Raw genomic sequence first — 21,646 nt, forward strand, 5'->3', positions numbered from 1 at the left:
ATATATTACATTATATGGATATACATTAATACTATATTATTATATATATTATATTTTAAATGATCTATAAATATAACTTTTATGATGATTTAATTATACATCACGATTTTGTTTCTTTACCTGTGTACATCATTCAGTTGGGAGGGAAAGAGAGACGGACGGAGAGTGAGAGAGATAGCAAGAGACTAGTGGTGGGAATTGGTAAAAATGTGACGATTCGATAGTATTGCGTTATTTGGGCCACGATTCAATATTATTGCGATTTCTTAACATATTGCGATACAGCAAGTATTGCGATTCGATTCTGCGATATATAGCGATTCATGTCCCACATATTATTCAAAGGCATTACAAAACATTAGGAAAATAGGACTGCTCAACTCACTTCAAATGTCACATTTAATTCTGTGAACAACATTGTCTTTTACACATTAACTGAAGTGCAAAAACTAAGAAAGGGTAGTGCAAAAACTTTGTCCTTGAACATTCAGGACACAGGACCTTTGTACTTATTTTCTGAATAGGAGACCTCTCACATGAACGCTGAGCTCCCAGCACATAACTTAAAACTATTTAAATACAATACAGTATCATAAAGCAGACATAATAGAGTAATATAAACCTGAGTAACTTGCACAATGTTTGCACAAAAGCCAGAAATGGCGTACTCAAAAGAAAATCCAGACTTATAAAACCGTGTGCACGCACACCTGAACGCAATGTTCGCTTTATAAATCACAGTCCACCTTGAACCGTTCGTATGTGGATCTGCCTCCAAATCTGCCCTCCACACGCCCACTTTCAACCACAAATGGTCAATGCAAAGCACGGCATGAATATTAAATGCTGTCGACCAATGGGTTTCCACCGCGAGTCCTGACAGAGTCAAGGCATCAAGCGATGAGAAGAGGAAGCGAAACTTTTGAGATGAAGAGCGATTTTATGGAACAGCAGTGATGTCACTAGTAAAGAAAATACACTGATACTCTGCCGCTGCTGTGGATAATACAATTTGTGAGACTGAAGGCGAGAGAAAGAACGGAGCCTGAAGTAAAAAAAAGATCACAGATCAATAGAATCCATATCAGCTGATCAGACATCGCTGAACCCTCTATTCTTCCTCATCCTTCCATTCACGTGCACACATCACGCAGATCCCCGCCCCAGTCACGGCAGTATTTATTTATTTAGAGCATCGGACGATTCCCTCACATCAATGGATCCTTTCCTCCACTCTGGGATATTGTTTGTAAAGTTTCTTCATTTCTTGTAAGTGATCTCCAGGTCGCACTGTGCGCCTGATGTCACAGTTATGTTCACTGCAGTGATTTGACTATACACACAGTGTTAGAAGATATTATTAAAACCTATTAAAGACTCGGCTCCTTAACTCAGCTGTTAAATGGAATCTAAACGTAATTTGCTGTGAGTTGTTTTATATATTGTTAAATTAAAAGGTTGGTGTGGAACAGATACACTCCTGATCAAAATCTTAAGAACAGTTAAAAAATTTGGATTCCCTGTCATTTCCTGTCAAGTAATCACACTGTGAAGATCTCTTGATGGCAAAGGCAAAAAAGCTCACCGTCTTTGAACGTGGCAGGATTGTTGAACTGCATAAACAAGGCCTCTCACAACGTGCCATCGCTGCTGAGGTTGGACGCAGTAAGACAGTCATTTTACATTTCTTAAAAGATCCTCAGGGTTATGGAACAAAAAAATCAAGTGGTAGACCCAAAAAAATCTCACCGGCTGAGCCAGAGGATCCGAATGGCTGTCCGTCAAGACACGGGACGATCCTCTGTGAAGGAAGGGCTTCAAAAACAAGAAACGTCTTCAAAAAGGCCTCAAAATTGCCCGTTTAGACTTTGCAAGGGACCACCAAACATGGGACATTCAAAGGTGGAAGAAAGTTTTATTCTCTGACGAGAAAAAATTTAACCTTGATGGTCCTGATGGCTTCTAACGTTACTGGCATGACAAGGAGATGCCACCTGAGATGTTTTCTACGCGGCACAGCGGAGGGGGCGCCATCATGATCTGGGGTGCTTTTTCCTTCAATGGAACAATGGAGCTCCAGGTTGTGCAGGGGCGTCAAACAGCAGCTGGCTATGTGGAGATGTTGCAGCGGGCATCCCTCATGACTGAGGGCCCTCGTCTGTGTGGTAACGACTGGGTTTTTCAGCAGGACAACGCTCCAATTCACAATGCCCGTCTGACCAAGACTTTTTTCCAGGAGAATAACATCAGTCTTTTGGACCATCCTGCGTGTTCCCCTGATCTTAATCCAATTGAGAACATTTGGGGATGGATGGCAAGGGAAGTTTACAAAAATGGACTTCAGTTCCAGACAGTGGATGCCCTTCGTGAAGCCATCTTCACCACTTGGCGCAACATTCGCACTAGCCTTTTGGAAACACTTGCATCAAGTATGCCAAAACGAATTTTTGATGTGATCAACAATAATGGTGGAGCTACTCATTACGGAGTCAGTTTTTGATACTTTAATTTCTGTTTTAGGAGTTTTTTTGTTTTTTTTTGAGCTGTGGTCTTAAACTTTTGATCAGCTGATGAACAGCCTACTTCAGTTAAATTGTTGTTTTCAATAAATTGCCTGCCCACAACTTTTGGGCTCTTGTTCTCATTTCTTCTTTTTGCATTTTGAAACTCTACCTAGAACCTTCCTAAGATTCAACAGTGCAAAATGCAAATTCTAGCAATTTTTTAACTGGTCTTAAGATTTTGATCAGGAGTGTATGTCGCGTGAGCAAAACTAAGCTGGTGATTTTAATGTAAATGATGACTTGGATCAATAATATGCTTCACACTCACACTACTATTCTGATATCGGATTTATGAGAGGCATTTGCTGCATTTCAATTGATTTATTTAGAGAGTGAATAAACTCGTGAAACAGAACTACCGTCATGTAATCCACTGATTTCAACAATGTAACTGTATTCTGAATAACATCTATTTAAATTGTAACTCTAACGGAATCAGGGGAACACGCAGGATGGTCCAAAAGAGTGATGTTATTCTCCTGGAAAAAAGTCTTGGTCAGACGGGCATTGTGAATTGGAGCGTTGTCCTGCTGAAAAACCCAGTCGTTACCACACAGACGAGGGCCCTCAGTCATGAGGGATGCCCGCTGCAACATCTCCACATAGCCAGCTGCTGTTTGACGCCCCTGCACAACCTGGAGCTCCATTGTTCCATTGAAGGAAAAAGCACCCCAGATCATGATGGCGCCCCCTCCACTGTGCCGCGTAGAAAACATCTCAGGTGGCATCTCCTTGTCATGCCAGTAACGTTGGAAGCCATCAGGACCATCAAGGTTAAATTTTTTCTCGTCAGAGTATACATTTTTCTTCCACTTTTGAATGTCCCATGTTTGGTGGTCCCTTACAAAGTCTAAACGGGCAATTTTGTGGCCTTTGAAGACGTTTCTTGTTTTTGAAGCCCTTCCTTCGCAGATGCCGTCTGATGGTTATTGGGCTGCAGTCAGCACCAGTAATAGCCTTAATTTGGGACGAGGATCGTCCCGTGTCTTGACGGACAGCCATTCGGATCCTCCGGCTCAGCACCGGTGAGATTTTTTTGGGTCTACCACATGATTTTTTTGTTCCATAACCCTGACGATCTTTTAAGAAATGCAAAATGACTGTCTTACTGCGTCCAACCTCAGCAGCGATGGCACGTTGTGAGAGGCCTTGTTTATGCAGATTTTGGCTTTTAAAGGCTGTGGTCTTAAATTTTTGATCAGCTGATGAACAGCCTCTTTGAGTTAAATTGTTGTTTTCAATAAAGTGCCTGTTCACAACTTTTGGTCTCTTGTTCCAATTTCTTCTTTTTGCATTTTGAAGCTTTACTTAGAACCTTCCTAAGATCCAACAGTGCAAAATGCAAATTCATGCAATTTTTTAACTGGTCTCAAGATTTTGATCAGGAGTGTCTGTTTGTAAATCATAATCATTGTAAATTGACAGGTGCGTGTTCGCTCTCTTCAATAAGCATACTGCCATACCTTTATTTCTCCATATAAGGACATCCGCTGCCATGAAGAGAGCGGTGTGCAGAACAGTTGAAGTTAAAAAGAGAGAAAAGGTAAAAAACACAAGAATCTCAAGACCTTTGAAGGCGACAAAGGTGGAAGACACAAAGACATACTTTTCTGTAGCGTGACCTCTGTAAAGTGACGATGTTTACAAAAAATTACACCTGGCCTGAATTAACTGAGGTGGTGAATGCTGTGTCCTGCACTGAGCTTAGCTCTGCGGCAGTGGACATTCCTCTTAGATGCTTCACAACGTGGACACCGCTGAATATCAGCCCTGCTTCTGAACAGAAGCACATTAAAGGTCCAGTCGTCCTGTGTCTGACTCTGTTTCTTCCTCACTCCCAGTCTGACCTGCGTGCACTAGGGGTGTGCAGGATATATAGTCTACGATAAAACTGTAATAGTTTTAACAAAGTGCGAGCTCACGTTACTGAGTTTTATTGATAATGATGATCAATGCGACACGCATTCACGCTCTGCATGTCAATATACACTCACCGGCCACTTTATTAGGTACACCTTGCTAGTACCGGGTTGGACCCCCTTTTGCCTTCAGAACTGCCTTAATTCTTCGTAGCATAGACTCAACAAGGCGTGGCATTTAAACAATGCTCAATTGGTACTAAGGGGTGTGTGCCAAGAAGATATCCCCCACACCACTATACCATAACACCACCACCACCAGTCTAAACCGTTGATACAAGGCAGGAGGGATCCATGCTTTCATGTTGTTTAAGCCAAATTCTGACCCTACCATCTGAACGTCGCAGCTGAAAATCGAGACTCATCAGACCAGGCAACGTTTTTTCAATCTTCTGTTGTCCAATTTTGGTGAGCCTGTGCGAATTGCAGCCTCAGTTTCCTGTTCTTAGCTGAGAGGAGTGGCACCCGGTGTGTTCTTCTGCGGCTGTATCCCATCTGCTTCAAGGTTTGACGTGTTCTGCGTTCAGAGATGGTATTCTGCATACCTTGGTTGTAACGAGTGGTTATTTGAGTTACTGTAGCCTTTCTATCATCTCGAACCTCGAGCCCATTCTCTTCTGTGATCAACAAGGCATTTTTGTCCACACAACTGCTTATCACTGGATATTTTCTCTTTTGCGGTCCATTCTCTGTAAACGTAGATATGATTGCGTGTGAAAATCCCAGTAGATCAGCAGTTTTTGAAGTACTAAGACCAGCCCGTCTGGCACCAACCAGCATGCCACTTTCAAGTAACTTAAATCCCCTTTCTTCCCCATTCTGATGCTTGGTTTGAACTTCAGCTAGTCGCCTTCAACACGTCTGATCACAAGTAATTGGGACACGTACAGGACTGTACTTTGTGTTTATTTGAGTTGCTCTAGAGTTCATGAGAAACATGTTTAAACCTGCTACACAACACAAGATATTAGGTGACGCGCACATTTGTGAAATCAGGGTTAGAGTGAGCGGAATGATCCCGAGTCATGATCTGACATCATAATTACTCAATAAATGTGATTATCAGTTTGTGTGTGAACAGGGAGAGAGACGAACACACACTCACAAACACTCCTGCTGACAGAAAAGTTTCTCCCACAGATTACGACTTAACGTGGTGTTTTAACTTCAGTGTTGCACAAGAAGCGACGCCCCGTTTATCAGGAAACATAAATATGAATTCAGCAGGTATTAATAAAAATGATTAGGATGAAAGAGCTTAAATTTCCTAGTTTTTAAATACAATTGGTCAATGCATTATTAAATTAAATTATTGCTGTCTATCTACTATTTTTATTTAAATAAATTAGAGTATTTATATTAATTTAGTTTAAAGAGTGCGTGTTTACATTTTCTGGGGCAGACGGGCCTTCATCATTTGTACCTAGCACGGTCTAAGGAAGCTTTAAATTTATTCACAGAGTATGAATAAATTTAGGTATGAAGATATTAATGAATCATAGATTTGTGTGTCAAACGTTGGTTAAAAAAGGCTCTGATCTGTTAAATGGACGTGGAAATGGAAAGCGAGCCGGTCTGCGGCCGTTCCGTAGCGCACCTGCAGCAAGTGTGGCTCTGGCGTCAGGCGAGGCAGTTCCCCTGGCCCGCATAATACTGCTACATCTGACCAACCCAGGGTCTCATTTATAAAACAGTGCATGGGATTCATACTAAATGAAGATGTGCGCACAGAAGCAGGAAATGGCGTACGCAAAAGAAGATTATGATTAATAAAACCAAGCGATGAGAAGAGGAAGCGAAACTTTCTGAAACTGACATCGAAGTGTTTGTTAGTGAAGTGGAGGTGAAGAGCGATTTTATGGGACAGCAGTGATTTGATTAATAAAGAAAAAACACTGATACACTGCTGCTGCGGATCATATAGTGAGTGAGAGTGAAGACTATAGAGATAACAGGGAGCCTGAAATAAAAAAGATCCTATTCAAAGGTGGCGGCAAATAAAAAAAAAAAAACACTCTCAGAGTGTAGGGGAACTTGGAAAACTGCAGGATTATTAAATTCAGAGCAGATGTCCTGTCTCTAATCTATACAATTTAACAGAATTATTATTATATGCCTGTGTTTCTAATGGGATGGTTTGGTATTGTCGGTCGATCTGTATGATATTGGACTCAGTTAAGCACAAAGATCACAGATCTATAGAATCTTTATCAGCTGATCATTCATAATCAAGGGACAAAAAAGCTTTGTGATCGCTGAACCCTCATTTCCTCAACCTTCCATTCGCATTCATCCATCACGCAGCATTACGAAGTGTCACGGCAGTATTTCATTATTTAGAGCAATCGACCGATGACCTCACATCAGTGGATCCTAACCTCCCAACTGGGATATTATTTGGAAATTGAATAGTTTGTCTTCATTTCATGTAAGTGATCTCCAGTGTGCTCTGTGCGCTCTGATGGCACAGTCAAGTTCACTGCAGCGATTTTATGATACATGCACAGCGTTAGAAGATATTATTAAAAACTACTAATGACTCGGCTCTGTAACTTGTAATTAAAAGGTTCGTGTGGAGCATATACTGTTGTACAGATACAACTCGAGCTGTTGATTTTAATGTCAATGATGAAGTGGATCAATATTCAGGCTTAATATCACTACCTCACTTCTGGCCACTTTCCCCTCTCCAAAACGTTCATATTAATTGGGTCAGAGCTTTAGTGGAAATGCGCAAACTTTCCCATCAAGTTTTATAAATTTATATTAATAAATGAGACCCCAGGTGTGATTAACCGCAGCATTTCCCCTCTCGGCTACAGTCCACTGTGTGTGGCTGTATTACAATAGATCCTTATGGAGCCAGCATCTCGGAAAAAAGGAAACAATCCCAGACAAACATGGACTAATGGGCAGCTTTGGCCATATCTGCATATTATCATAAGCATTAAGACTTTACATATTTGGAATCGAGTCTATTCATAAGAAAAATAACACTACTTTGAATGATGTGACAACTTTTGTTCTGCAGTACCACAAGTTCAATTGAATTACCAGCTAAGATAACATCCACTGTCCCGTTTGTTGTAGTTCCTTCTGCACCAAATCTCAAATATGTGACTTAATTGTTTGAGTGTATTTTAAAGGATTTTTTTTTTTTTTTTTCTCTTGAAGTTATAGTGAATATCCGACTTTCATTCTTGTAAATTGACTACATTAATGTAGGAATTCTTGTTTAGATATTTGTTCAACTGCACAAGCATTAATTCATCCGTTTTCCCAACACCATATTTTAACAGATCCAGTGTGTACCTTATCAAAAGGTGACAGTCCTTTTATCCTGGCTCGGAAGTAACCAGCTGCCAGCAGGAGCTCCAGGATCTCCGAAAGTTTGAAACTCTGCTCCTCGTCCTCTCTGGTTTCCACCTGGAGCCAGACACGGCATCATCATAATCAGCGGCAGCAACAGCAACGTATACGTCAGTCAGACAGAAACTAGGCTGCTTCGGATGGAGACAATGACTCCCACAAAGCAGTGAAGTTTTCTAATTCAGCTTGCTTCTAGGCGTCATGTGATAAAAGAGGCGAGCAGGGGGGACTGTTCTCATCTGATGTCCCACTTTGCTTGACATTTCTCCACAGTTGCTCTTCACATTGTCCTTACGCTAACAGTAAACGCTTGAATAACATTTAAATAACGTTATCTCGAATGGGTTAGCTTTTTCCACCGTTAGATAACCAGCGTCCATGTAATGTGTTGACAAATTTCTGCTGTTTCACAGTTACATTTTTGCAGTGTTAATAAGTTGTATTTACCTGGATAAGGTTGCCTTCTTGGTCATATTGGGCACCTATCTTCGACCCAGTTCTCACTCTGAGGAAAACAGACGAAGCCGTCGCCATCATGGTCGCCATATTGAACCAAACGATGCGCGTGATAGGTCACATGATCGCAAAATGTGACGTACACGTCTTTGGGTGCACTCGAATCGATCGAATAGGCCATTTAGTTAGAAATGAGTGAAATAACCCGGAAGTATTTCAGCGGTTGCTATAATAAGAGCTCTTCGAATTCTTTAGTTTATCAATAGCAAGTTCGTGGCATACGTGGAAGATTGGACTCGCCAGAGCAAACACACGGGGACGGAAAGACGCAGTACGCCATTCAGCAATTGGTACCGCGGATTTGATAATATCACGTCTCTGCTCGTATTGAGAGCACTGCGGTTGTCTCACTGTAATATTTGTATAAAATAAAACGAAATATTATGTAAAACGACAGTACACCTTCTTCACTTACATGATAAATGTAGTTCCACATTGTATAAAATCTATATTTAAAACAATTTGATTTATTATTTGGCAGCTGCAGTACCTTGTACTGTTTAAATTAACTGAGTTATTTGAAGGTGTGTGCAATATGTACTTTATCCTTCATGTATACAGGTATACACCACGTAAATATAAAAAACAGAACATCTGCTCTCTTCTCATGACATGATCCAGAAGTGATGTGAATCCTCCATTTCCTTTTAATTTTATTTTCAATTAAATCTGATTCATTATTTTCTATGAGTAGGGTAATGATTAAATGTTCCCTCTGCAGAAACTGTCAGAAACTGAAAACTTATTTTCTCAAGATTTGCCATTTTATTTTGGAAAGGAAACTGTATTATAGCGCACAGCTACCGTACATTTTGTGCGTACATAAATAGCTAAGACCAAAAAAAAAACTAATGTTTTACATGTGTGTTCATCTTTGAATTAGGTGTAACGTTTACATATTACTACAAAAGACAGCTAGATCAGGCATCTTCTGCAGAAATAAAGTAGGCAGGCCTAAATTTTCATTATCAGCAACGTAATTAGCTACGTTTTAACACGTTTGTTCATTGAATTTATAAAAGACATATTCTCCCTCAGAATCAAAAACAAAACGGAAATAATATCTCCCGGTGAAAAATTGCCGATACGCACATGGAAGACACAAACGAAGATGTCAAGTGAGTTTGTGGTGATAAGAGCTGACACAGGTGTCTTTTGTCAAGAAAAACAGGTGATCTACAAAGCAGAGTTATACGTCACTTCCTGCCTCTGTCTGCTGCACCGGGCTGCTCCGGCTCTCGCCTGAATAACTGTAAGAGCCAGTTATGTTTATTGTTAGCATGTCATATAGTTTTCGTTAAATAACCCTCAGTAATATTTTGGATTCTTGGTGGCGGTCATTAGATGTACAATGCACATAATGGGACATAGGTGACAGGGAATGGAAGGCACAGGTGGAGGGACAGCACACAGTTCTCCCAGACCAGGAACAGTGCAGCACACAACTCACAGAATTGGAAAACCTGGTACGTTCATGTCATTAACAACATCTCAATAAACAACAAACTAAAGTGCAAGTATCGGATGGACAATCTGTTGATGTGTCCGCGTAAGATCACTGCTTATTCCACCTGTGTAGTAATGGCAACCGCAGAAAAAGGACAGGAAATGTTGAAAATTGCCATGAAAATTAGGAAGTAACTTTCTCTATGAGTGAAACTCGAGCTTGTGAACCATTAAATTTGAACAAGGATTGTTTTAACCCACAAACCTGACACCGCCATCCTGCGTCAAGAGGACATTGTCGCCACCTGTGCTAATCTGACTGACAAGATTGGAAACCACGAGTGCTGACGTACAGGAAGAGTAGGTATGTGCAGTATTATAAGCTTTATTGGAGAGCTATACATATATAGTAAGCTGTATTGGAAAACGTCTACTATAATGAAGTTGGTTGACTGAATCGTACTACAATCTCACAACGATATCAACTCTTTGAAACATTTTTGCCATTGGCATTCGTCTTTCTTCCTGGATCACAATAAGAGTCTTACAGGGACAGTGAACAAATATGTTTGTTGTCAAGTCTGATGCCCAGTTACAAGATGGCGATGTTGAGATGGAAATAAGGGTTATCAAACACACTGCCAAGGGCTTTGTTCATTGAAAATTGTCAGAACACAAAAAACTTGAGATGCAAACAAGCTAAAAGGTTGATGGAAGTGCTGAAAGAGCTCATGAAATTAAAGGAAAACAATACAAATGAAGTACGATTTAAGTTTGTCCAGTTTATCAACCTCTGTGCTGAAGCTAAAGAACACGTGGACTTCTTCTATATACCTCATGAGGTAGGCTTCTCTAAGCTCGACTTCCGTTTCGCCATCTACTGTTCTGGCGGTGAATTGTTTTCACAACAAAAAGGCTCGTAGAACTATAAATCAAAAAGGGTCCGTCCGATCCGTCCGTCCGTCCTTCCGAAACGGACTCGGAGAAGCATACTGAGGCCTTAAGGCCTTAAATGAGAGCTGCATGAAAAGCTCTCCGAGGAGCCTCGGAGAGGCACGGAGAGGGCGTTCCACGTTGGAGAGGGCGGTCCTATCTGTCCGTGTCCGTCAAAACGCAGAAGCATACATTGGCCTTTAGAGAAGTATAAACCAAAACGATTCCGTCGATGCAGCTGCGTGGCCTTCCGCGGTTGCAGTCGCAGGACTATAATTCAGGCTGGCTTGCTACCCCATAAGTGGAGTTATACTGCCCCCTTGTGGTGTCATGCATGCTCAAACGACCATGCTCTGTTCCTCATCATTTATATTAATGTTTGTTTTTTTATGCTCTTTATGAACAAATGAGGCTGCACCCTCCGCCCGTGGCCTGGATGTGCACCGCATGTGATGTTTATGAAAATCTCACAGAAAGGAAAGGGGTTTGGTGTGTGTTTGAGCACAGGTTTGAGTTTGTGCTTTGGGGAACACTTGGCTGCAGGTCCACAGAGCTCTCTGCAGCGCTGATCTTTCGCCTATTAGTGTTCTTGTGAACCCAACATTCCCCCTGCCTGCCTTTTGCAGGTCTGGAAAAAGCCCCTTGGAACAGAACATCTTTTGCCGTGAGGGAAGCAGGCGTCTGGGTGACACTGTCCTTCCTCATTAGTAGAAGTGCAACAGGTGATACTCTGGTGGCTTGCTCTGGCCCCGGCCGCCAGCCTGAGGATGAGTCCGAGGCTTCGGGATGCGGAAACATCGAGGAGTAGGGTCTTTTCTTTCTTGGAGAGGCTAGATAAGTTTAGCCACCAAGCTCTAACCTGGGGGATCATCAGGGCCATGGCTTTTCCAGAGACCTGATATGCACCCATGTGCAGACGCAGCTCATCCCATACTGCCGGGGTGAGTGAAGTCACCATATCATCCTCCAACTCAGCCTAGTAGGCGAGCAGCAGCAATGCTACGTTCAGAGCTTTCACAGATGTGGCCGCCGCCCTGTCATGGTTGACCTTTGAGTCGGATGGTGGTGAGATGCCAGTAAGGGTTTGACCCGGGGATGGTGGTGTCTCAGGCTCTAAACTCTCCCTCCATACATCCTACCTCAAAGAACGTACCTACCAGGTAACTCGTAGAGGATCTCTGCTGCACAACATCCGGAGAATACGTATTTTCTCACTCAGAAGTCGGCACAGGTTCTGGTCCAAGCTCTGGTCATCTCACGCCTAGACTATTGTAACTCCCTCCTGGCAAGTCTACCTGCTAGTGTCGTCCGACCTCTGCAGCTCATCCAGAATGAAGCAGCTCGAATGGTCTTTAACCTAACTAAGTTCACTCACACTACTCCACTCCTCTGCTCCCTTCACTTGTTACCAGTGGCTCCATGCATCCGTTTCCAAATATTTGTACTTGCGTACCATGGTGTGAACGGATCGGTCCAGTCTACATCCAGGACATGGTCAAACCTCACACCCCAGCCTGTCCACTCCGCTCTGCATCTGCCAATCGGCTTGTTTCTTCCTCACTGCGAGCTAAACACTCAACAAAATCCCAACTATTTGCTGTCCTATATGTTCTATACATCTTCCGCCGCAAACTAAAAACATAAAAACTCATCCGACTATATCTTGAATAAAAAAAAAAAAGTTAGGGTTAAAATTTAGTACCACTTAATTGACACTTTCTAGTTTGGCTTTCTGGAAGAAAATTGTACTTTCTTTATTATATTTGTTCTGGGTTTGTACCCTCATGGTTTAATGCACTTATTGTAAGTTACTTTGGATAAAAGGGTAAGCTAAATGGAATGTAATAATGTATTGTTGCCCTATGAGATGAATTGTAATTTGTGAATACGGCCTATACAAATAAAATTTGATTGATTGATTGATTGTTCCTTTCTGATAGGGTTTACTTTATTGCTTGTTTTTTTTTAATTGTTATCTTTGTTTATTAGATTAACTGGGTTACACCGTGATCGGTTATATTCTTAATTTCTACATTAGTTTTTTGTTTCAGTGCAGCTGAGTGCCAAACTACTGGGAGGCTAGGCATTCCGGTTGGGGTCCCCACATCAATGCATGTAAGTGAGAGCACTGGAATATGAGTGTTGTGTGCACCATTGTTGCTGTGCTTTGCTGTGATGCACCCAAAGTGAGTAGCTGGTGGCACCCCTGGGCACGCTTTAGTAAGACTGGCTCTCCACATGTGGCCTCAGCTCACATCCTCCATTTTTTTCATTGTTTAAGTCGGCTGGAATGTTTGTCTATTAACCTTTGTTTCTCCCTTGCAGTTCCAGACCCTGTTTTTATTTTTATTTTGAGTTATTTTTATTAAATATTTATTGTTGATAAAGAAACTCGTCAATGCCGCTTATCAATAACACTCTGTGCAATTAATTGGTGTCCAGAGAAGTACCTTGAAACTAGATCCTGGTGCCAATCTCTGGAGCTTTTTTCATATCTTTATTAAAGAGCTTGATCTTTCAGTTTGAGAGCATGACTTGTTGTATTTATGTTCAGATTTTGTATTTCTTTTCACTCAAATAGCCCCTTTTTGGACTTAAATTAGCTTTCCTTCTGCTCAAACTGTGTGCTTGCACTCAGATATTATCGGATCGTTCTCTTCAAGAATGTAAAGGTTATGAATAACATTTAGCTACAAGTCATTGAAATCAGAAAAGTGAAATTGAAAAGGCATCCCAGACATAGGAAGTCCGGGAATTTAACCAATGCATGTTTCTGTTAATTTCCCATTTTCATAAATTTTTTATTTTCTAACATGCAAGGAAATATTATTATTACCTTGAACTTTCAGCATTATTCAAAGCAATACAAAGTACACAGAAGTGGAACCTTAGAAACCGATGACACCCCTTCTGTAGACTTTGCCCTGGTAGCTAATGATGTGGCATGATCGTATTGGAACGAAAATGGCCATTAAAAGTTAGAATTAGGTGGTTAAGTCTATAGTCTATGGGGAATGAGGAGGCCTGTGGAGACATTTGCTGGTCACTCTCGATCATTTGGTCACTATTTGGGAAAGAGAACACAGACTATTCCAAAAACCTGATTAAATTAGGCTAATTCATACCGTGACATGTATTTTATTTCTTAATTAAAATAAAACAACAGTTAAGCCCTTTATTTAATATTGACAAGTGTATTGTGTACATACACAAATCTAACATTCTTATTCGATTTTATTTTTGAAATATTTTCTTTCACTTCCAGGTCATTTGTCTGCTTTTTAAAGCATTTGGGAAATGTAAAGAAGTAATCCAAATAGGGACGTTTGTTAAATTTGATTTATTGCATTCTTGATTAGGAAATAAAAATGCAACCATTAGTGGTTCAAAACGAAAATAAATCATTGCTTTTTCGCTGTATTTTAAAGCGGATCACGGATTATACGATAATAAAAATGACCGAGAGTGATACCGAACATCTGTTTCACTATAACACCTTGTCTCCAGCTGGGGGCGGTAACACGCCCTTGTGTCACCGCCATAAAATGTAAAGAAGAAGATAAATTACGACATAACTGCTCGCATTACGGCAAGTGTTCACCGACAACGTTCTGGTTGACGGTACGGACGGTACACGTGTTTACCATCCCGTACACTTGTGTGGTGACTGCAGCATGGCTAAAATGTCCAAGACTAAGACGATGAGCTCAAAGAGAGTTAAAAAGAGCAGCGAAGGGTCGGAGACGAAGAAACATGTGGTCTACGACGAAGAGGAAGAGCGTTTGAATGAGGCAGATGTAAACATCACCAGCGAGGAAGAGGAGGGGGACGACGGCTACAATGATGAACGAAAACGCCAGAAGCTGCTGGAAGCTATCAACGCTCTCGGGGTTCAGAGGAAGAAAAAGCTGGCGGAGCGATCCGAGGCATCCGTCTACATGTCGGACTTTACCGTCACAGCGGAGGGGGAGGGCGACAAAATGGACCTTTCGGAGCTCATCGTGACTGTGGACAAAAACCCCGCAGTCCCGGCCAAGACCAAGAAGCAGCTGAAGAACCTAGAGCAAAGTAAAAAGACCATCGAATGTTCTCTCAGTAAGCAGGAAAGTGAGAGGATCCAGAGAGATGTTGCTTTTCAGAAGGCATCTACAGAGGTATCTAAGTGGAAAGGTGTTATTAAACAGAACCAGAGGGCCGAGCAGTTGCTCTTCCCTCTTAATCAGGAGCCTACTGGCCCCAAAGCTATGGAGAGGGTTGTGACCAGATGGAAGGTACAAACCCCCCTCGAGCAGGACATTTTTGCCCTTCTATCTGCCAACAAGCAGCCCATCAATGACCCCATCCTGACCCCTGCTGAGGAGGCTTCTCTGAGCGCCATGAGCCTTGAGGAGGCCAAGATCCGCCGTGCAGAGCTACAGAAGGCCCGGGCACTGCAGTCCTACTACGAAGCCAAGGCCCGGAGAGAGAGAAAAATTAAGAGCAAGAAATACCACAAAGTGCATAATAAGGCCAAACGTAAAGACTTCTTGAAGCAGTTTGATGAGATGATTAAGACAAACCCAGCAGCTGCCATAGAAGAGCTGAATAAAGTGGAGCTTGCCAGAATGCAGGAGAGGATGTCACTGAAGCATCAGAACAGTGGCAAGTGGGCCAAATCAAATGTTATCATTTCTAAATATGACAAGGGGGCTCGCAAAGCAATGCAGCAGCAATTGGAGGTGAACAAAGAGCTGACCCAGAAGCTGATGACATCACTCAATAATGAGGAGGAGGAAGAGGTAGGCTCTCCAGAATTGATGCCGGGTTTTGTAAATGATACGGAGCGAGGGCTGGATTCTTCAAATCCCTGGATGAGAGGAAAGCTCTCTGAGCAACCTTCAGAGAGGATTGACAATCTTGACTTCACAGATGAGGGGGCCGTAGTGGTGGGAAATAAAACTGAAGAAGTGAATTTTGAGGAGGTGGAGGAAACTGCGGAGGAAGCGCTCCTCAGAGAATTTGGTCACAGGAGGAAACTGCGTCTGGTTCAAGAGGCTGAAAACATGCCTGTGATATTTGTGGATCATGACAATAAAGCTGCAGCAGAATATACCTCCAACAAAGAGGAGAAGCAGCTGTCTGAGTTCAAAAGTCTTTTCCAAGTTATAGCAAACTCTCGTCAGGATGCCGAAGCAGTACAGGCTGATTCAGCAGAGGATGCCAACCAAACAGACTCCGCTCAGCTGGAAGAAGGGGAGAGAATCAGGACTCCGGAGGATGTGGAGTTTCTCAGTCAGGAGTTATCAACTGATGAAGCACCTGTTCAGCCACAGCCCATCCAAGCCACAGAAAAACTGCCGTCAGCAGCTCTGAAGACAGGAAAAAAACGAAAAAGGAAAAGAGGGACTGAGCTGAAAGAAGTTCTCACCACAGAGGCAAAAGTGATCCAAGTCCCGATTGCCCCAGCAGTGGAGGACACAGAGGACTCGGATGAAAAGCTGGAACAGAGGGGGCTCATTAAAGAGGCCTTTGCTGGAGATGATGTCATTTCAGACTTCCTTAGGGACAAGAGGAATCAAGAAGATGCAGGAAGACCTAAGGTGGTGGACCTGACGCTGCCTGGCTGGGGAGAGTGGGGAGGAGGTGGGCTTAAGCCATCTCGCAACAAACGCAGGAGGTTCAGGATCAAGACTGTGCTGCCTCCACCCAGGAAAGATCAGCACCTGCCCAGTGTCATCATCTCGGAGAAGAGAAACTGCTCCATTAGCCTCCACCAGGTGAATTCTCTGCCCTTTCCCTTTGAGAACCACATGCAGTTTGAGAGCACCGTCCGTTCTCCCGTGGGCCGCACCTGGAACACAGAGCACACTGTTAAAAAGATCACCAAGCCGAAGGTCATCACCCAGCTGGGCTCCATCATTGAGCCCATGGCTCGGGAGGAGCTGGTGAAGAACAAGAAGCTGTAGTGTGGATAACAAATAATACTGAAATGATCAGAATTAGATGAGGTTGAAGCCTTTTTCCACTAAACATGACCGTGCCAACAATAAATTATCTGTATGGGATGAAGATCAGTCTAATATCTATACTGAAATCTATGCTTTTCTTGAGTATTTCAAATTGTATCAAATTATTTGAAATAAATGTCTTTGGAGTTAAAGATTTTTGCAAACTCATTATCACCTGCTGTTTGGGTTCACCCTGTAGTTGGTTGTCTTACAATGTGTAGCTGTGTAACCTGTGAGTTAAACAAAAGTTTACAAGGACTAAAGAGACAATTTCTCCAGATAATCAAAAGTAAAAGGGCTAATAATGCAGAATTGGTGCTTTTAAATGTTATCATATACCTGTTTTTGTTGATAAATTTAAAGGTTTTTAACAGAAATCTGGTAAGGGTGCTAATTCCAACACTTTTATGCATTTAAATACTTTGGTGAAAGATTTATTGTATTTACATGCTGGTATGGTCCAGAACCTCAAAACTACCTGTAGTGACAATACAGCATTTGAGTTTACTGCTGACACATGCTGTAGACTGATGTACATGGTAAAAAATAAATGCTATCAAACCCTATTTTGAAGATCCATTAGGGCAAATGTGAAGTGAATAAAAAGGGAGCATTAAGGTTACACAATCATAATAAACGTGGCATTGTAAACTTTTATAATTGGATCATAATATAATAATAGCAGTAAATGAATTGGAGGAGACGTTAAATTAATGATTTGTATGCAATATGTATGTTTGGTCTAATTTTACCTGTTACTATTAAATTAAATCTACTGGTTTACATTTCACTTGGGTTTTATTTACACAAAGTTCTTGTTCAGTTGCTAGTGTCAACATTTAAGAACTCGTGTACATTTTGTCAAATGAAAGAAACCATGTTAATAATTCCTCAAGTTATCAAAAACTATTGCAGCTTTCTTTTGCTCGTAACATTACAAACTACAAAGCCACATTGACAGTTTGATACAAAGCAGAATCAATTAGTCATTAAAAAATTACACATTACTTTGATAATTGATGATTTGAATGAAGTTATTTATCAAACAATCCTTAGTTTGATATCTCAGTTATATTTAAGGATTTTCAAATTTATACATTTTTTAAATGCAAATCTTTTTGGACCACTGAGGTTTATGAAACTGATCAGTATTTTATAGACCATTCATCAAATCATTTAGAGCATTATGTCATTGAAGCCGGTTGTCAGTCTGCTCAAACTTAGTTAAGCGCTGGTAAGTGTGGAAGTTTCTACTGCCCTGCCAGAAAGAGAGATGGGGCACTTTCATGAGTTATACACCGTCTAACAGCAGACTTTTACACATCTGTGCTTGACATCCTTTCTCCTCTTTCACCCTTGATTTTAAGCACATTTGTGAGAGCATGCAGCAGTTTCTAAAATAAAAGCCATTACAGTTGTGTTAAACCTTCCCACATGGGTGAAAGTGCATGCTTTGGCACCTGACGTCTCTGTATTTCACATGATAGACACTCTATTAAAGCAGGGGATGCTGTAATGGACTATGCATCAGTTCAGGTAATGGTTGTCAGCTTGAGTGCCCGAGAAGCAGTGGAGAATTCCATTAGAAACCTTATAGTTACTAAATCAGTCATTCTCCACCTTCCTCTCTATTGAACCACCTTTTTGGGTCAATTACTACAGCTTCATACACCCTTCAGCGGTGAAAAGAGACCTAGTCCTTGGACGTATCCCTGCCCACTGGACTGCAACAAGATTAGATGGTTATTCTGACTCAAATATATGAAAGGCTGCTGTGGCTGGAATTCAGAAAGCTGTGTATATGAATGTCCTACATCTCTGATAATGTTACATATTTTACTCCATTATAACCACTTGTGAGATAGCCTTAAGTATTTGTTTTAGGATTTAGGAGGATTAAGGAGATGCAATACTTGTTTATTTTCTGTTCACTTCTTGCAGTGTGAACAGTTTTATGTTGAGAGTCTGTTAATCATCATGGAAACTAATTCAATGAGTTCACTTTCATTAACAGTAAAGTAGAGTTAAATACTTTTAATGGTGTTTATCTTCTAAAAACAGTAGTAGATGTTCAAAGATTTTTTTTGTTATGCCACTGCTGCTTAACTTTAGTCTGGCTGCCTCAGTGGTCTGTGTATGAAACTGATAGGAGGATTTCCTCCTGTAATCCAAGGCCCAACACCATACCCTGCTGGCAGGTGTAAGATTAATTTAGATAGGTATAGAGCTGCTCATGCGCACCAAATTAAATTAATGGAACAAATTTACCTCCTAATTAAGATGAAAATACGTGTCAGTTGTAACCTTGCTGAGCACTAATTATGTACAAATGATTTATCATCTGTTTCGTCCTGAATAGCAATGGGCTCACCTCTCCGATAGCCTTGGCTGGCTGTTAAGAGATGGCCTCTGATTAATAGTGACAGGTTGTTCTGCGGAGAAGCTGCACATCGCTGACCAGCCTATCAGAGGCAGCATGAGCTCAGACTCTCCTCCCTTCCATTAACCTACATGGAGTGTGCAGCTGAGCATCACTGTGCCTCAGCTTGCTGTCTTGCTACCCTCCTCTGAATAAAAATAAAGTAAATTCAAAGAGGAGACATTACTGTGTCATCTTTACAGACTCCCCAGCTCAAAGAACAAATTGAATAGTGCACAATACAGTCAAGCTCATACATCAATAATGTATGCTCAGTGGTAGATAATTGCTTCAGTGTGTCCAAGAACAAAAAGAATCTTGATTAACCCTGGAACCTGTCTATGGCCAGCAGATGGTGCAATGAGTTAAGATCGCAAAAGCCACTGTATAATTTATTTTGAGCAGAAATAAGAAGGACTTCCTTATACAATTACAGCTAACTGTGATATTCCATCTTATTTCCTCCTGCATGGCAAGTACAGATATATATTTCAATGGACAGCTGCTTTGATTAGCATTAGAATCAACGTCTTGCTAAGGACACACTGGCCAAACTGTAATCATTGTTCCACAGGCTTGCTCACAGGGGATATAACCCACTTTGTCATTATCATTCAATATGCCACACACATGCTGGTATAGCTTCCATGGTGCTTCAAGCAACAGAGCATTTGCATATCCTCAGCAATAATTTGCACAGACAGAAATGCAGCACACACTGCAGCACACACTGCCCTAAAATGAGAGATGCCTTTGCTCCCTGATGCTGCTCAAGATACAGAAAAGCTTTCACTTTATTTGTCTCATCTATGTCTATGTGTAAAATTCTGTCTTTGCTAGTTAATTAGTTAATTGTTTGTGGGCACGTCCTCAAAATGCCATTATGTAGAAGTGTCAGCTACAGCCATTAGGGATCATTTGACTTTCTAATGAGTTTTGTCTTTATTTAGCCAACACATACTATTGTCATAATTTGCTCATCAGATGCGTCATTGTTGTTGTAAATGTCAATATGCCTGCACAAGCAAGGTACCTATGTTTTCCAGCTCATTTCTCTTTTGTTCATAGCCATGCTAAGCTTGTCTGTCCAAACTTAGCTTTCCCCCTGCTGCTGGAGCTGTGGTTAATTCAGATTCAGAGCAAATGTCAAGCAGTGCCAAATCATTTTCCTCATTATGTATGTAGAGTGTTCAGGTCATCCCAATTATATGACACGTTCACTGGAGCATTCATTTTCTTGTGTTTCTTTGACACCCTTTTTCTATTCTATTCCCTTGCCTGTAGTGAGAGAATTGGGGGCTACGGGTTGCGAGGCTTAGCAAACAGGATCTCCCACATATCACGACAGTCTAGGGATTGGTGGATGAGGAAGGGAGGGAGGGGGTTAGAGGTTAATTATAGACAACAGAGAGGTCACAGGGCTATTATTTTGAAGCCAGGACCTGCACTGGTCCAATGGGGATGACATTTACGATGACAACCTGGCCCCACCCCTCCATCCCATCCAAACCCCAGCCCAACACGCACACGCCATCACTCACATTTATAATGAAGGAAATGACAGTAGGACTCAGTGGTATGATAATGAAAAGGCCCACAGGCCGGATGATGAACCGTACCTCTGGCTGTTCTCTGGCTGCATCAGGGGCCCTTAAAGTAGCCCTTGACAGCTAATTGAAAACCCCCATACCCAACTCTAACCTACCCGGCTTCCTTTATCATTCTAATTATTGGGGTTAAGTGAATATCCCATGGGAATATGAGGGGTGCAGTGAGTAGATAAAACATAAATAACAAAAGATTTAGTGAATCAGCTGTCTTGAATTCAGAATACTGACATTATATATACATATACTAGCCATATTCAGAACAGTCTCCATTGCCCTGAAGATTCAGAATTTTTGGACCAAATGAAAATGTCCTTTTAAGATGTGGCAATTAAAAGGGTGTGAAAGTGTTCATTAAAGCGTAGGATTGTGACTCTCTAAATAGAATAGATTTATTGTTGCTAAAAACTTGCTTGTAAAATCCAGAATGAGTTGATCCTACTATATTGTCTATGTCTCCAATATCTTATTCCTCTTGCTGAACGCAATAATGCAATTATCCACAATCAGCTGCCACCATTATGATCGCGATCCATGATAATGATCCATGATACATGCTCCAGGGAATGTCTGAAAGCAGTGTGATCCTGGATTTGCAACGAAAGCACAACGACTCCAGGGAAGAGGTCATGTCAGTAACGTGTATTGATGAGACATTAATGTGATGAAGAGGGAGAAAAGGAAAGAGAAGCTCCATGTGTCATGTTTCCCCGACATTCTAGACCTATAGCAGCCTAAGTAAGAGCTGGTCCAAGACTTACCTGAACCAGCTCTAAATAAGCTTTATCAAAAAAGAAGGTTTAAGCCTACTCTTAAAATGAGAGATGATTCCAAATGAGAAGAGCTTGATACTGTAGCTGATAGAGACTTAAGGGACAACAAGTAA

At 41.4% G+C, this 21,646-nt stretch overlaps 2 protein-coding genes across 6 annotated transcripts in view; one reads left to right on the top strand and one right to left on the bottom strand.

The window, feature by feature from the left end:
- Positions 1 to 8,457, bottom strand: part of ccdc93 (coiled-coil domain containing 93) — a 50,379-nt gene extending 41,922 nt beyond the window's left edge. For all 5 annotated transcript variants that reach the window (XM_053439993.1, XM_053439992.1, XM_053439991.1 and 2 more), the window contains exons 1-2: positions 8,300 to 8,457; positions 7,796 to 7,909 (exon numbers count right to left, since the gene is read on the bottom strand). In XM_053439993.1, the coding sequence (XP_053295968.1) occupies positions 7,796 to 7,909; positions 8,300 to 8,398 (213 nt within the window). In that variant the 5' untranslated portion in view covers positions 8,399 to 8,457. The remainder of the gene's footprint in view (positions 1 to 7,795; positions 7,910 to 8,299) is intronic.
- Positions 8,458 to 14,318: 5,861 nt separating this feature from the next.
- Positions 14,319 to 16,886, top strand: si:dkey-251i10.3 (uncharacterized protein LOC553498 homolog). Its single transcript, XM_053439995.1, has one exon. The coding sequence runs from the start codon at positions 14,422 to 14,424 to the stop codon at positions 16,690 to 16,692; it is 2,271 nt and encodes a 756-aa protein (XP_053295970.1). The 5' UTR covers positions 14,319 to 14,421; the 3' UTR covers positions 16,693 to 16,886.
- Positions 16,887 to 21,646: the final 4,760 nt, after the last annotated feature.

The sequence above is a fragment of the Pleuronectes platessa genome, chromosome 14 (assembly GCF_947347685.1).
Source record: "Pleuronectes platessa chromosome 14, fPlePla1.1, whole genome shotgun sequence".
NCBI lineage: Eukaryota > Metazoa > Chordata > Actinopteri > Pleuronectiformes > Pleuronectidae > Pleuronectes > Pleuronectes platessa.